Source organism: Puntigrus tetrazona, chromosome 15 (assembly GCF_018831695.1).
Source record: "Puntigrus tetrazona isolate hp1 chromosome 15, ASM1883169v1, whole genome shotgun sequence".
Classification (NCBI taxonomy): domain Eukaryota; kingdom Metazoa; phylum Chordata; class Actinopteri; order Cypriniformes; family Cyprinidae; genus Puntigrus; species Puntigrus tetrazona.
In genome coordinates this window covers 13663221-13677781 of record NC_056713.1, presented here as the reverse complement: position 1 = coordinate 13677781, position 14561 = coordinate 13663221, and the positions used below count along the sequence as shown (strand labels likewise).

Here is a 14561-nt window from a genome sequence, read left to right as displayed (position 1 = left end):
TAATTCTCCATGCTGTTTTCCGAACGCAAAACTACGGCCGCCCCTAAGCATACGTGATGAAATGTGATCATGTGTACGTGATTGATAACCATTCTGAATGCGTCTTCACCATTAACGTTTATATGAAAAGCCTGCAGAGATTTCCGTTCCGTTCTTCAGGAGAAGGATGACAGATCAATACCCTCCGATGCTGATCGCCGGAGTAAAGCCCGCCATATTTCAGCATCTGCTACACTGACAAGGGAGCCATTAGCCTCCCGTGATGAGTTTCTAACAGTATCGTCTGATATTGTCTGATTGTGAGCGCATTCATCCATGGCCAACGGCATTAAAATTAAAGTGCACACTTGTCAGTTTTTATGATTTTACACATTACTCCTCCTCGACGGCTTGGAGAGAGCGGTCTGGTGGCAAACGGAGCGTATTGTTAAAAAGACATCAGCCGTCGAGCCATTTGTCTTGGTGAAGTCAGCGTCATTTGTTGACTTGCTGCCTGGACCCATTTTCCCCTGTAAACATGTTAATCACTAATCAGGCAGCCTTTTACTCTAGACGTCCACCGGCACCATCAGGGGGAATGAGGAAATTATACAATGTGACAGCGGGTTACCGAGGACCCATTCATCCTTCTGGCTAGAAGTTAGCATGCATCGATAGTATTAGTGTATCGATGGCCATATTAAAATGCCATCAAACATGCAGGAGCTAATGTTTAGCACCTCTGAGAGCTAACCCGATGCCACGAGAGCGACAGGAGCTATCGTGTGGGCAAATGCTTCACACCACTGAGGCGTAATAAATGCAGCCCCAGGCCTCTTTTTCCGGCGCGAAACGGACATTTCCATGGCTTCTGTCGAAACGAGAAAAGTCCAAATGACAAAGGAGCTTTATAATGATCGGGAGAGAGAGAATCAGGGGAAATGTGCTCTCTGAAACAATGCAGGTGCTGGATGCCTAAAGGAAGACGTCAGCGCACAAAAGCATCCTTGAGGCGCTGATAAACAGCAGAAACGCTTCTGGACACTCGATCGCCTCTGTCCTTTCATAACGGATATTTGAGCAAAATCCAACACTCGTGTTTTGTCGCCTTAGAGAGCTGCAGCTGGATTTAAGAGCGCTTAACACCGGCCTCACCGTTTGTTAAAGTGACCATGAAGTGTTCTTATCATTAATGAGAAATATCAAAAAAGCGATTTAACTCAAAGTTGCGTGATGTTGCTACTAGGGTGACTTCACAAAACTATTTTCTTTACTTTGAAACGCTTGTGAAAGCAATAAAAAAGAATGAATAATGAAGGCTCGGGGTGGTAAGGTAATTTACATGTGTTTGAAAGAAGACTCTTGCTCACCAAGGCTTACTTCATTAGAAAGAAAATGATGAAAAGTGTACCATTTAAAAATACGGTTTTAAATAGGAAATATTTAACTTGTAAGGCATTTAAATGATTAAATAATTGTTAATGATAAACTAAATGTTTACAAAACATAACTATGTGTTCATAAATTGATAATATGTTTATCTTTGTTTTGTAGACAGTTATAAATCATTTGCTAAGTGATGCGATGATGATCCAATGAACTAATCATTCACAAAACACAACTATATTTTCACAAATTATTAAGTAATAGGCTAATAATATACAAATGTGTAACACTGACATCGTTCCTGAGTGTAACATTTTCATAGCATCACAGAATTCATTTCAATAAACAGAAATAGAAATTTGTTAATGCATGCAATACTTTTTTTTTTCATTAGCCATCAGTAGTAGATTTCACCGCAGAGAGGAGGTTTATGAAGGCAACTGTAATTAAAAGCTTAAAGAAATAAGTGGAGACTGCCGGGTTGGAGTTTTTCTAATAAGCATTTCTCTCAGGTTGTCTTTCTGTCTCTAAAATATTGCCCTCTCTCGTAAAAGCCAAAAGACTGGTCTTCTGGAAGGTGTCGGTGTATTGAGTTGACATGCACAAGGACGGAGAAAAGTGCACACTGACTGACAACAGAAAGAGAGAGGCATGCGTTGCTATGGTGATGAGCGATGTTTACCACCCAGAGCTGCCTTCCTGTGACCCGCTGCTGTCCTCAGCATGACAAAACTCATCCTCTCATCTAAACATAAAATCAAGCAAACTCTATTAAGATTCATTATAAACTGTCATATTCCCTCTTGCTTGTTTTTGATTCATTTATCTTCAGCATTTTATTCTTTTAAGTAAAAAGGCACAGGTACACTGGGGTTAATTCATTAAAATAGCATATTCTTTTTATTTATTTTCAATTGAAACGAGAATAACACTCCTACTCTTTCATGAAAAAAAAAATATATGTATTTCAGATGTAACCATAATTGCTCCCTTTTCACACAAAAAAAAAAAGCTAATTGGTCTCAAACCAGTGTGAATAACTATTTTTAAGACACTATTTTTAAGAACTTCATACCCTTACAACGAGTTTTAATATGACACGTTTTTTTAACCATGTTAATGTCCAAAAGTATACTTCAAGTTATAACAAGTTATTATTTCCACTTACATATTGGCAATATATTCCACTATTTGTTATATTTGCAGCTGGTCGACTAGGTTACAATGCAGAGGGAAAAAAAAGTCTAATAATAATAAATGACAAATGCACATGGCATTAAGGCCTGTTTGATTTGATTATCTTATGCTAATGTGTTGTTAAAGTTTGTTGTTGTTTTATTAACTCCTAATGATACAACAATTATTTCTGATACTCAAATTAAATTGAATTTGGGACGGGAGAAATTATTTTTATTTATTATTATTTACTGCTGTCAAACGATTAATCACATCCAAAATAAAAGTTTCTGTTGACATAATATATGTGTATATTTATTATGTACATACCAATACAAGCACGTTTATATATTAAATATACTTAGATATAAAACACAACAATATAAATGTATACATGTAAATATTTTCTATATACTGTATATGTGTGTGTTTATACAATTATACACAGTACATAAATATATTACATATACAAAAACTTTTATATTGATTTCATTATTTGACAGCACTAATTCTATTTGATCTTTTTCCATTTTTTAAAATACATGCAAGGAAACCATACTCTTAAAAAGTACTATAAGTGTAATAGAGTTTTTTTTATGCAAGGCCAGTCTTCTCCTCACTTCCAACCATACCTGCAATTTTTTTTAAATCTTTTTTTTATTTGCTTTCTATCTTCTGTCAGTGCAATTCACTGTAGATGCCACCTTGTCTCACATCCTTGTGTTTTTTATTTGCCATCTGAAATACAGAACAAATGATGTTTACAGCGCAAACACCCCATTCATTTTAAATCTGTGACCCCGCACCTGCTGTGGAACCTGAAATCGAGTCTCCTGAGCTCAAAGCCGTGATGTTTTTTTGCCCTTCTGTGATTTCTATATCCACACATGAGCGTGTAATAAAAAGGAGGTCAGGCCTTCCTGACCCCTGCCAGTCAAACCCCAAGGTTTATCTAATGCTTGCACACCCTGCCTCAGGAGATGCACATTAATTAGTGGCTGTCTACCAAAAACACTCGCTCCTTTTAGACACCAACGGCAAACAAAATGCTTCATCCCTGGGGTAATCATCCTGCAGCACATCGGCGGCCCGCATAAACCCCAGAGGAGCTCTTTGCGGGAAGACATTGTGAGGGTCAAGAGGGCCAGGATTCATTCCAGCAGGAGGATCAGAGAACATGGCAGAGCAGACTATGATGACAGCACCAGTAAAGATCAATATCCCTGGGTTATGACAGAGCACAGCAGTGTAGTGCCAGCATATTAGTCCCTTGGGTGTTTTTTTTTGTTTGTTTGTTTTTTTTGGACGGAGTTTGCCTTTGGGGTTCATCTACGAATATATAAAAAAACTGTGAATTACACTGGAGAAAAACTAGAAATAGAAATATTTGGTCAACTTAGTTACCATTTATAATAAAGAAAATATTTATTTAATCAGGTCCTGTCAAACGATTAATCACTTCCAGATTAAACGTTTTTGTTTTAAGTAATATATGTGTAAAATAATATATGTATAATATATGTGTGTGTAGTTTATGTGGATTATGAATTAGGCTACACTATAAATTGCAGTGAAATACATATAGACTTAATGAATTAAGTTACTAAGTTAGTAAAACCCTTTTCAGTAGTAGGATAAAAGTATATACTTTTTTATTTTATTTTATAGAAAATATCCAATCAATTTGTTAGATAAGATCCCTATTCCTTAGCTGGGGTTGTGTAGAGCCCTTTGAAGCTGCATTCAAACAGCAGTCTGAACCTTTAACTTGTTGGCTCTCACTGAAGTCCAATATAGGAGAAAAAAATCCTGTAATGTTTTCCTTAAAAACTTCATTTCTATTTGACTAAAGAAAGGACATGAACATCTTGGATGACATATGCGTGAGTAAATTATCAGGACTTTTTATTCTGAAAGTGAACTAATCCTTGCCTGCCATTGAGCAAAGTTTAGTTTGATTTTATTATTTTATGTCTTTTTTTTTAAACAGTTAGTGAGTGTCTTTATGAATGGAGTGAAGGAATCTTTTACTCCAGTTCATTCAAAACCCTGATTCATTCAGGAATACAAGCCTTTCTGACAGAGTCATTGAATCATTTACACAACCGATTTGTTCAAATCACTTACTGTATAGTAAGGAACTAAACTAATGTGATGTTTGCAGACCAGCTGTACTTTATATTAATAAAATTAGTTTGGACTACTTAATCTATTTTCATTGTCAAACCAAAAAAAAAAAGTTCACACACAAAAAGCTTTTCATTTTACTCTGCTGCTTTACTACTGTTTTTCATAATGCTATGCCATGCTTACTTGTTTACTTAACTGCTGTGTTAAAAATACCAAACACGTGCACCTCGAATGGCGTAAAGATACCAATTATGTGATTAAAAATCTTTAATCACTGGCCTCTGAGAGCCTGGTAAGACCACATACTTTGATATAATTTCCCTCCATCACCATATGGACTACCTGCTGCTTTCCAATGCCGAAAGTTTCTGGTGACTGCAAGCGCGTGTCTGTCTTGGGGACGCTGTCATTAGGGATCTGGAAGAGAGGTTACAGGACGTGCCAACTGCATTTGGTAGGATAATGAGACTGGTGCCAACGCTGCGAGGAGGAAACACAGAGGGCATCAAACGGCCTTACAGCCTTTTCTCGTCACATGCACGCTGGGGAGAGACAACACTTGCATCTTTACCCACCCTGTCTGTACCGTACCTCCACCTCTCTCGGCCCAGCAGGGGAATAATGGCCGCCCATGAATATTACATCACTCCTTTTCATCAGAGGATATTACAATCCAGACAGTGTCAGACAATTGTGTCCGGCGGAGAAGTGGAGGAGGCGTCCGAAGAAGCAAACACGTACCTACAAGCTGCAGCCTATTCACAATATATGACAATAAATAAACAAACGCTACTTTCGACGTTCAGTTCTGAATGCTGATTGGACGATCCATGGTTTAAAGTTCGTTCACACCAAGCAACGATAGCGATAAAGATATAGTTCCAAAAATCGTTCTCCGTATTAAGGAACGGCAGCATCCACACCACAACTATAAAAGCACGGATAAACGATAACTATTACGATATAAACTATTTTTTAGCTGACGAACGATAAAAAAAACATTGACAGCCAATCAGAATCAATCCTGTTCTCGCGAGCTCGATATTTTTTAAAGCGGCAGACGCGCTTGAAATAAACACGATAAAAATCGCTGGTATCGACGCTACTATCGTTATCTTTATAGTCATGCTTATCGTTATCGTTCTTGGCGTGAATATAGCGTTACAGATCGTTGTAAATATGAACGATAAAAACATTGACAGCCAATCAGAATCAACCCTGATCTCGCGAGCTCGAGATTTTAAAGCGGCAGAGGTTAAAACCAACAGACCGTATCGTTAGCTGCTGTGAACGCTACTATCGTTATATTTATGATTATCGTTCTCGGTGTGAACAGGACTTTAATAGCCAAAATAATATTGATTGGTCAGTAAAATGTAAAAAGGTGTGGGGCTTGGCAAAGATTATTGATAAGCTTCGTGTCATATTGCTGGCTTAATATAAAATAAAAAAATATATATTTTCACTCTCTCCTTAAAGACATCTTGCCTGGAAAAAAAACCTCTCGTGGTTCATACCTGAGAACTGTATTTCTGTACACATGGAAAGAATAATGAGCAGGACACGGTAAAGTAAAACAGATCATGAGCATTAATAATGTAGTCACTGGCAAACGTGTTTACATCTCCAAAAGTTTGATGACAGGGAAAAAGGGTATTTTTTTAAATGTTACGGTCTTAAAATTTGACCTAGAAACAGCGAGTGTGCATCACGCTCCTAAATCATCCTCACGCCCTTCCACCCTCATCCTGAGCTGCACACACACACACACACACACACACACACACACACACACACGTGCTCGCATGCTGTAATTGGAACACACACATAAAGCAGTGCCCCAGGACTGCTGGAGGGAGTGTAGCTCTTTGAGTTAGTGTTCACGTTCATGACGCCCGTGGCTTATGAGTGGGATGAGACTGACAGCTGCTGTTTGTTACACAGCTACAAAGGACAAAAACTGGGGTGTAATTGCTAGTGTTGGCACCACAGCCATGTATAAACTCGCTTCATACTGTTGTAAAGATTCTTAAGTTGTTCTTAATTATACTACCGTTGCCACAGCTTTTATACAATACGTGTCCATAACTTTCATTTCTTTGTAATTATATATATATATATATATATATATATATATATATATATATATATATATATATATATATATATATATATATATATATATATATAATTTATATCATTATGACTGCATTAAAATTTCACACACATACGCACACAACCTTTTTAAACTTTCTGGGACTTAAAAATGTGTAAATAAAAAAATAATAATAATAATAATTATATGAACACACATTATATAATAAAATAGGGATATAAAAATGGCTATAAATTCAAAATTGTAATAATAAATGTTTTTTTTTTGTTTTGTTTAGTTTTTTTACTAAAAAAATTAAGGTTTTGAAAAGACAGGTGTCTTACAGACACTGGTTTGATGTGAAGCATTGTCATCTTATCTATAAATTCAATTTATCTGCACAGCAGGGGTTTGTGGTTCTGTAACAATGCAAGGACGCTCCTGTGAAAAGACCGCAGCACTTTTAAATTCAGACTGACACAATGTTTTTTGAACAGCACTATACCTTATGCAAGGACATATTATTGTATTGATTTGTACTGCCGTCATAATAATGGTCTATTATTTAAAAAAAGATTGGTGCTTACAACCTGCACTTATAAATGGCCATAAAGGTCAGACTCTTTAAAAAAAAACAGCATGACATTTGTACTGTACGTGTTTCTGTTCGAAGCACATCTGCATATAATCCATAAGGAATAGAAAAGTGCGTTCAAACGTGTGTTCAAGATAGCAATTATTTATTGAATGGGTAGTTGAAATATGGCACGTAATTGTTAGCTTTTAGGCAAGAGAATTGTGGCCTACAATCAGCATTTATTTGAATGTGTTTTAAGATAAAATGCTGATTTATTTGCGGAGTACTGTTGGCTCACACTCATCTCACCTACTTCTCTGCTATGACTGCACTGGTGGAGCCAATAGAAAGCACAAGCTGCTCTGCGCCCAGTAAGCTGCCTTTCCCATTGTTAGCTCATACAGATTACTGCAAGCCTTCCTATTGTGCGATGAAGCAAACAGCCAAAGGAAAAGAAAAGATGGTTGAATATGAACCATATACAGGGCTGTTCTACCAGGTGGAATTTGGCTACCTATTTTGTTTTTAAATACTGAAATTTAGGGCTTCATTTAGGTATTTTACCTGAGAAATGTAAGGAAGAACACACTCAGCATTGCTTTTACCAGTGTTGCCAAGTCCATGGTTTTCATACAGAATTGTCTACTTTTAACGCTCTTTCCACGGGAGTTTGATTTGATGTGTGTGTGTGTGTGTGTGTTGAAGCGACAATATTGTGATATTAAGTACCTTGTTTGCCTCTTTTTTTCAGGGGGACCACACCAAAAAAAAAAAAAAACGTATTCCGGGAATCCCAGAGTTTTGCTAAAAAAAAACCTGGCAACCCTGGCTCTTACAGAAATAAGTTTTGCAGAATTTATCTACCTACTAACATGATAAATCAAAATACAAAAAAAAGCTGCTTTAACGATCAACCTTTAACACAAATTCAAGATGGTATGAGCAGTTTTCCCAAATAATGTAAGGTTTAATGAAACCTATTTAGAAAACTTTTATTTATTATTTATTGCAATAAATTCTTTAAGGATAATCCTCTAAAGATGAACCATCTCATTATTGCGTACTTCACTGAAAAAAATCTCTTTGATGCCACTAATGGTGCAGAAATAATACACTGCAGCTTTAAAACGTGAGAAATGTTGAACATGCTGAAATGATTTTTTGTCTTTTGTGTCGGCTAATAAAAAAGTCATTATGAAACAAGCATGTTGAAACAAGTCTAAAACAAAATCACAATCATTTATTTACAATATATTAAACTGTAATGCAAAATTATTACTTATCAAGTGGTCATTTATTCAATAAAGAAAATAAACATTAGCTATTTTGAAAGCTAGAATGAATCATACAGATATTTATATATTTTTATATTAATGTGTACAGCCAGCAAACGTTATGCATCTTGTTGCCACTTGTTTTAATTCGCCGGAAACGCTCATTTTTCATATTAAAATCAATATCGACTGCATAGAAAAGAGGATAAAATGGCTGACCTTTGCAGAGGGTCTATAAAACCATGGAAAATACACAAGCGGTCTCCCTTTAAAAATCAAAGAGAAGCAATGACATCCTTTCATTGCTAGTTCATATGCTGTTGCTTTATATTTTGGCAGCTTTGCTGAATCCATCAATGCTAGATCATAAATACTACAATGATAGCAGAAAAACAAAACAGAAGGCAACAATGAAAATCAGAGGGGTGTGTGTCCATACGGGTTCAAGTGAGTCTCAAAGTCATTAGGTAAGGCCAAAAATACTGATGAATCCAATGTGACGACATGCCGCAGGGAAGCTGGGATTTCACAGTATCGGTTCTGTCAAACGTCTTCATCTCGTGCTTCTGGTTGCATCACCTCAGCGCAAAAAGCAACTTTGAAGCGGTTTATCGGTGGAGTTGGATGATAAATTACCACAATGCCCCATATAGCCAAGATCATGGGCGTTCCCTTGGGAAAGCCGGACCTCTATGATAGCCAAACAAAAAAAGCCTGAGAACAACAAAACAACCACAACAAATAAAAAAGTGTGTGTGAATAAACCGCTGAGCCTTATAATGTTTACTATGAGCAAGCACTTAGTCAATTCAGTCAAAACAGAATAAGACCGGTGTATTACAGGAAAAAAAAAAAAAAAAAAAAAAAAAAAAAAAAAAAAAAAAAAGGTCTGATACCAGACTTGAACATCATTAATATGCTGCCTTCTTATATCCTTGACCTGATCGCTTTTTTCCTCTCCACATTAAACATCAAAACAAAATGAAGGCCGAGAGGAGAAATGGACTTCCTTTCTTCCTCTGGCAAAAAAAAAAAAGAATCCTTCACCATATGAAAGCGAAGATGGAGAGGAAGGTGGTCTTAAATGAATCCCACCTAGACTTAAGTCAAGAACGAAAAACTCATTTGCTCACATACCTAAAACTACACTGCTGTTTTTTTTGTTTAGTTTTTTTTTTTTTGGTAAAACAATATTTTCTTTGCATTTTTTCCTCTTGATTTTCTTTTCTTTTACATTTAGCACAACAGAAAATTTTTGCGTTTACATAATGCCATGTGTCTTTGGCTCAGGCCTGACCATGCAAGAGGCTGTAGCGAGTCGCCTCGAGCAACATCCATTACTGAATCCTGACCGGAGTAAGAATGCAAGCATGGTGTTTGGTAAAGTCACTGCTTATTTAGAAAGGAAGAGGAAGAACGTCAGAAGTAAAAGCACACAAAGTGGAAAGAGTCAACAGTGCTGTGATTCGTGATGCTGTACAAACCCTTTAAAGCTCTAAACACAAAGCACATGTGAAATCATAATACTAATAACAAGTTGAAAGAAATGAGGGGTATATCTTTGCCAGAGCGCGTCCCATCATGCTCCTCTCTCACGCCAAATCTTAAATCCGAGTTCAAGGAAGACGCTGATATTAAGTCCTCCTGTTTGTGAACGTGAGTGCATGTGAATGTGTGCGCTGGCTACGCGGTGGTCTCGCCATCGCTGTCGTTCAGGTAGCTGCTGCGTTTGTAGCGGAGCGGTAGGTGCTTCGCCCGCGCTCCCTTCCTCTTTTTCTTCTTCCTCTTCCTCGTCAGATCTGTCAAGGCAGAAGCGTCTGCGACTGGAGGGTGGGCTGGAGGGGGAGATAGAAAAGCTTTGATTAGGATCAGCATGTGGAAAGATAGACCAAAGAGGATCATTTCTAACGGAAATGTTGGGTTATCAAAATTCTGAATGTGGGATAATAATATTTAACAGGTCTTGTCCAGTTTCATCTCTGATGACGCATTAGAGGTGCAGTCACAAAAAAAATCGCATGCAAATCACACCGTGTGCACTAGTGCTCTAAACTTCACCTTGTTGGATAATTGTTAGTAAAGTTATACAAATATAGTCCTTGTGACGTCAGATGTTCAACTAACTAATGAACTAATGCAACTACCATGTTCAAGTCCCAAAAAGGTAGTAATGACATAATTAAAATAATCCATGTGACATCAGTCTGTCAAACGCAAAAAGTTTCTTCTTAAAACTATGGTTGAAATGAGAGGAAATTTTGGTATTTTTGATCAAATCTGACAGCTGTCTATGCAGGGTCAGAAAGCTGTCGGATTTCATCAAAATATAAAAATTTTCATTCTGAAAATGAATGATAGTCTTGAATGAAAAGATTGAGCAATTAATGTCAGAAATTACATTTATAGGTGAGCTATTCCTTTTAAATAGCCAGTATTATAACTAATAGCTAATATCGACTGATAACTGATATAATAGCAATATATTGCTAGTATGATCTAGATGCCATTGCAGTCACGTCCTCTCAGTTAGTGAACCACATAGTGAAGCCAATATAGTGTTGAATACAAATAAAATAATGTATTATTAAAAATCCCTGATATAAAAATCTGTGGTCCATTTTAAACAACTTGTAATATTCTTGATGTCTACTCATAATCTTATCACTGAATTAACATATAAATGAACTGTGTCCTCTAATTATACAAAAGCGAACAGACCGATGTAGAGAAAGCACGAATACCTCACCCTCTTCCAAAAGTCAACGATAACTTTTCGTGTCACTGAGTCTTATCTTCCTTTTGTCATAATAATACAAACTTCAGGTTAATTGCTGGCAAGCAATCCTAATCGATTTTCTGTTTAATTATGCCCAAGACCAAAGAAAGAATTTCAAACTGACTTTAGTTACACTGTTATTTTGAGATACTACATCACAAAAGACATTCAGTGAATGATATAGTGCAGTGGTTCTCAACCAGGAGGCTTCAGAAAAATTCTAGAGAGTCCCAGTAAGTCTCAAATGATATAAATGTAGTTATTCAGAGCTACGTAAGAGCTTAGATTAGAAGGCCTTCGAGTCTAAAAGGTTGAGAACTACTGAAATGTGTGAGTAACAAAGTGAATCAACACAGTGCAAGAAAAACTGAAAGTAGAGAGCAAAGTTATGATAAAACGCAATGAATGAGATGGTACTGAGGTACTTGAGTATTAGTTTAACACCATGCTTGTTGCGTTCCTTCACTCCACACCAGGTATCACCTACTGCAATCTTTAGTCACTGTCAGGCCTGTACAGGTACTTCATCATAAGATTGTCTACTTTCTTCTTTCTCTTCTTCTCCTCTTTCTTAGTCATTGGGGGAGCTCCTTCAGAGGGGTCTTCGGGCTCCAGCTCTCCCTCAGAGCCTGAGGCCTGCCTGCCAGGGGCTTTCTTGATACTGCTGGAGCTTCTGTAAGAAATAGTGGACGCTCCTGAACTGGAGTCTGACTCTGTGCTAGACTCAGAATCTGAGGATGAGGAGGAAGACGAAGACTCTTTCTTGGACTTCTTCTTGGACTTCTTGCTCTTCTTCTTGGAGCTCTTTTTCTTGTGGCCATCATCAGAGCTGTCTGATTCTGAGCTGTGGCTTCTCCTCTTCTTCTTCTTGCTCTTGCCCTTCTTGCTGCGGCTGCTGCGGGTGCTGAGGCTGCTGCTGGAACGCATGAAGTCCACAGCTGAAGCAGAGCGACGCAAGCTGGAAGAGCGGCCACTGTCCCTGCCGATCCTGGAGCTGGTGACACTCTTTCGGTCATCCTCTTCCTCCTCCTCCTCCCCCCCTGGCCTATTTTTCTCCACTTCAGATTCTTCCAAGCTGGTGCGTTTGAACTTGATGGGTTTGAAGCTTAACACTTCATTGATGGCGGCCTCCAGGTCAGGGTCCAGGTAGTTGCGGTGACTGACTGGCTTGACGTCCGAGACATCAGGCGGACTGGAGTCAGTGGTCCGGGCTTGCGGAGGCATGGAGAAGCTTCGGCCGGAGGTTGAGTGGGGGCTGTAAGCGCTGGAGCGAGCCTCACTGAATGCTATGCTTCGGGCATCGTCATCCACGTCAAATTCACTGAGGCGACAGCTGCGAGACAGCGACATACGGGAATCGGCACGGCTCACACTTCCAGGGCTACGTCGACTCAAGCTAGGGCTTACAGGTGAACCATATTCACTCTGGCGATCGTCAAGACGAGGCATGCTCCGACGCCGGCTTACTGAACTCATGCGACTCACGCTGGAAATAGCATCGTCATCTAGGTCCATCGCAGTACGGCAGGTGGAAACCCGGCTTGGGGCTACAGAGGACACAACAGACTCCTTATCGAACTCAGACCAGCGGCTCTCCATGCCCTTCCTTGCCCGACTAGCTGCTTCCGAATAGGCCTGAGAGATGACAGATCCACGATCCTCAAGATCATCTCCCGCCTTCCTCCAGGAGTTGACAGAGTAGGAGTCATCCTCAGCTTCCTGCTTGGCTTTGTTCTTGCGGAAGGAAGACAGGTCCTGGGAATCAGATTGTTCTTTGAGGGTGTTGAGGAGCGAACTCTCATCCCCCTTACCTCCTATGGAGTCCTTCATGTTGGAGCGTTTCCTGTAGCTGAGGGAACTCATGACAGACACAGGCCTGATGGGTTCTAACTCTTTACCTTTGCCACTGTCTTTCCATTCTTTACCCTCTTCCCACTCTTTCCCTCCTTTCCGTCAACATTTACAGCAAATCTAGATGAAGGAGGGGCAGACGGGGTGTGCACAGAATAGAAAGACAAACAGATGGAGGGAGGAGAGGATAGAAATGGAAATATGAGAATGAGAAAAAACATGAATAAAAACTTAAAAGATGAGTGACACCCAAAGAGAGAAGTAACAGTACAGGTTTATCCAAGCTGACAGGGTAGAATATAGATGAAAGTTTGATGTGACAGCAGGGAATACGAGGCACTTAAGGAAGACTCTTAAGCTTCTGTGATTCAAAATCAATAGTTAATCCATAAGCTCAGCTGTCTACATATAAATGTGGACATAAAGATCCTTTTAGGTGGACATCTTTGAGGTAACTGCATAAAAACAGATACTGACTAAGACTATGATTCCCTTTAAGGGATGATTTATGCTAGAAAACGTCAATAAAATAAATTACAGACTGTAATCTGTTGCCAACTTCCCATAAGACTGCACCTTAAAGATTTGACTGAATTTATCAAAATGATTGAAATTATGCCCCAAAAGTTGTCAAGGTTTTAAAAAGGTGCAAAAACTTCAAGGGCCATACTTAAATCTTCTGGTTAAAAAAAAAAAAAAAAAATCGAAAGTGTCTGCCGTGGGAAGACCTATTCATCTTCAGCAGAAAGGCACAGGTAGGCTTGCCAACTGGCCAATGGGCATATCCATTAATCTGCCTGTGAAGCCGCTCCTTTTCTACAAGCCTCTCTTATCAAACTGCTGACAATGGGGAGAATAAGGTAGACAAAACCAACAGAAAAATCCCTTAGCGTTAGCTAATTAGCTTTTCCAAACACCTTTTTTTTTGCTTGCTGCATTGGCTTTGGGATAAACCATTCTGTGGGGTAACAGGGGGAATGAGGTTGTAGAACTGACCTTGAGCTCTTCAGACTACCATCATCTGACAGGTTCTTGGCAGAGCCCTTGTTTTTGGACAGCCATGACTTCACCCCATCAACGCGGTCCTCCACCTCAGAGTCGGTATCAGAGGCGCCCTCGCTGTGCAGAAGGAAGAGAGGGAATGTCAACAAAATGAACAAGCAGAATTGGTACATACTGTTAGTAGGAAGAATACAGGGAATTATGGTGAAGGCACAACAGATACATGCGCCCGAACTCTAGAAACCTGGAAAAGGCCTATGTGTTAGTAAGTCAGACTCATAGTCCAACAACAGTATCCTGCAGCTAGCTGGCTTT

At 38.8% G+C, this 14561-nt stretch overlaps 1 protein-coding gene across 1 annotated transcript in view; it reads right to left on the bottom strand.

The window, feature by feature from the left end:
* Positions 1-10370: 10370 nt before the first annotated feature.
* Positions 10371-14561, bottom strand: part of LOC122358500 (unconventional myosin-XVIIIa-like) — a 63321-nt gene continuing 59130 nt past the window's right edge. The window contains 4 exon segments of the mRNA XM_043258318.1: positions 10371-10452; positions 11881-13337; positions 13340-13364; positions 14241-14363. Of these exon segments, the coding sequence (XP_043114253.1) occupies positions 11889-13337; positions 13340-13364; positions 14241-14363 (1597 nt within the window). The 3' untranslated portion in view covers positions 10371-10452; positions 11881-11888.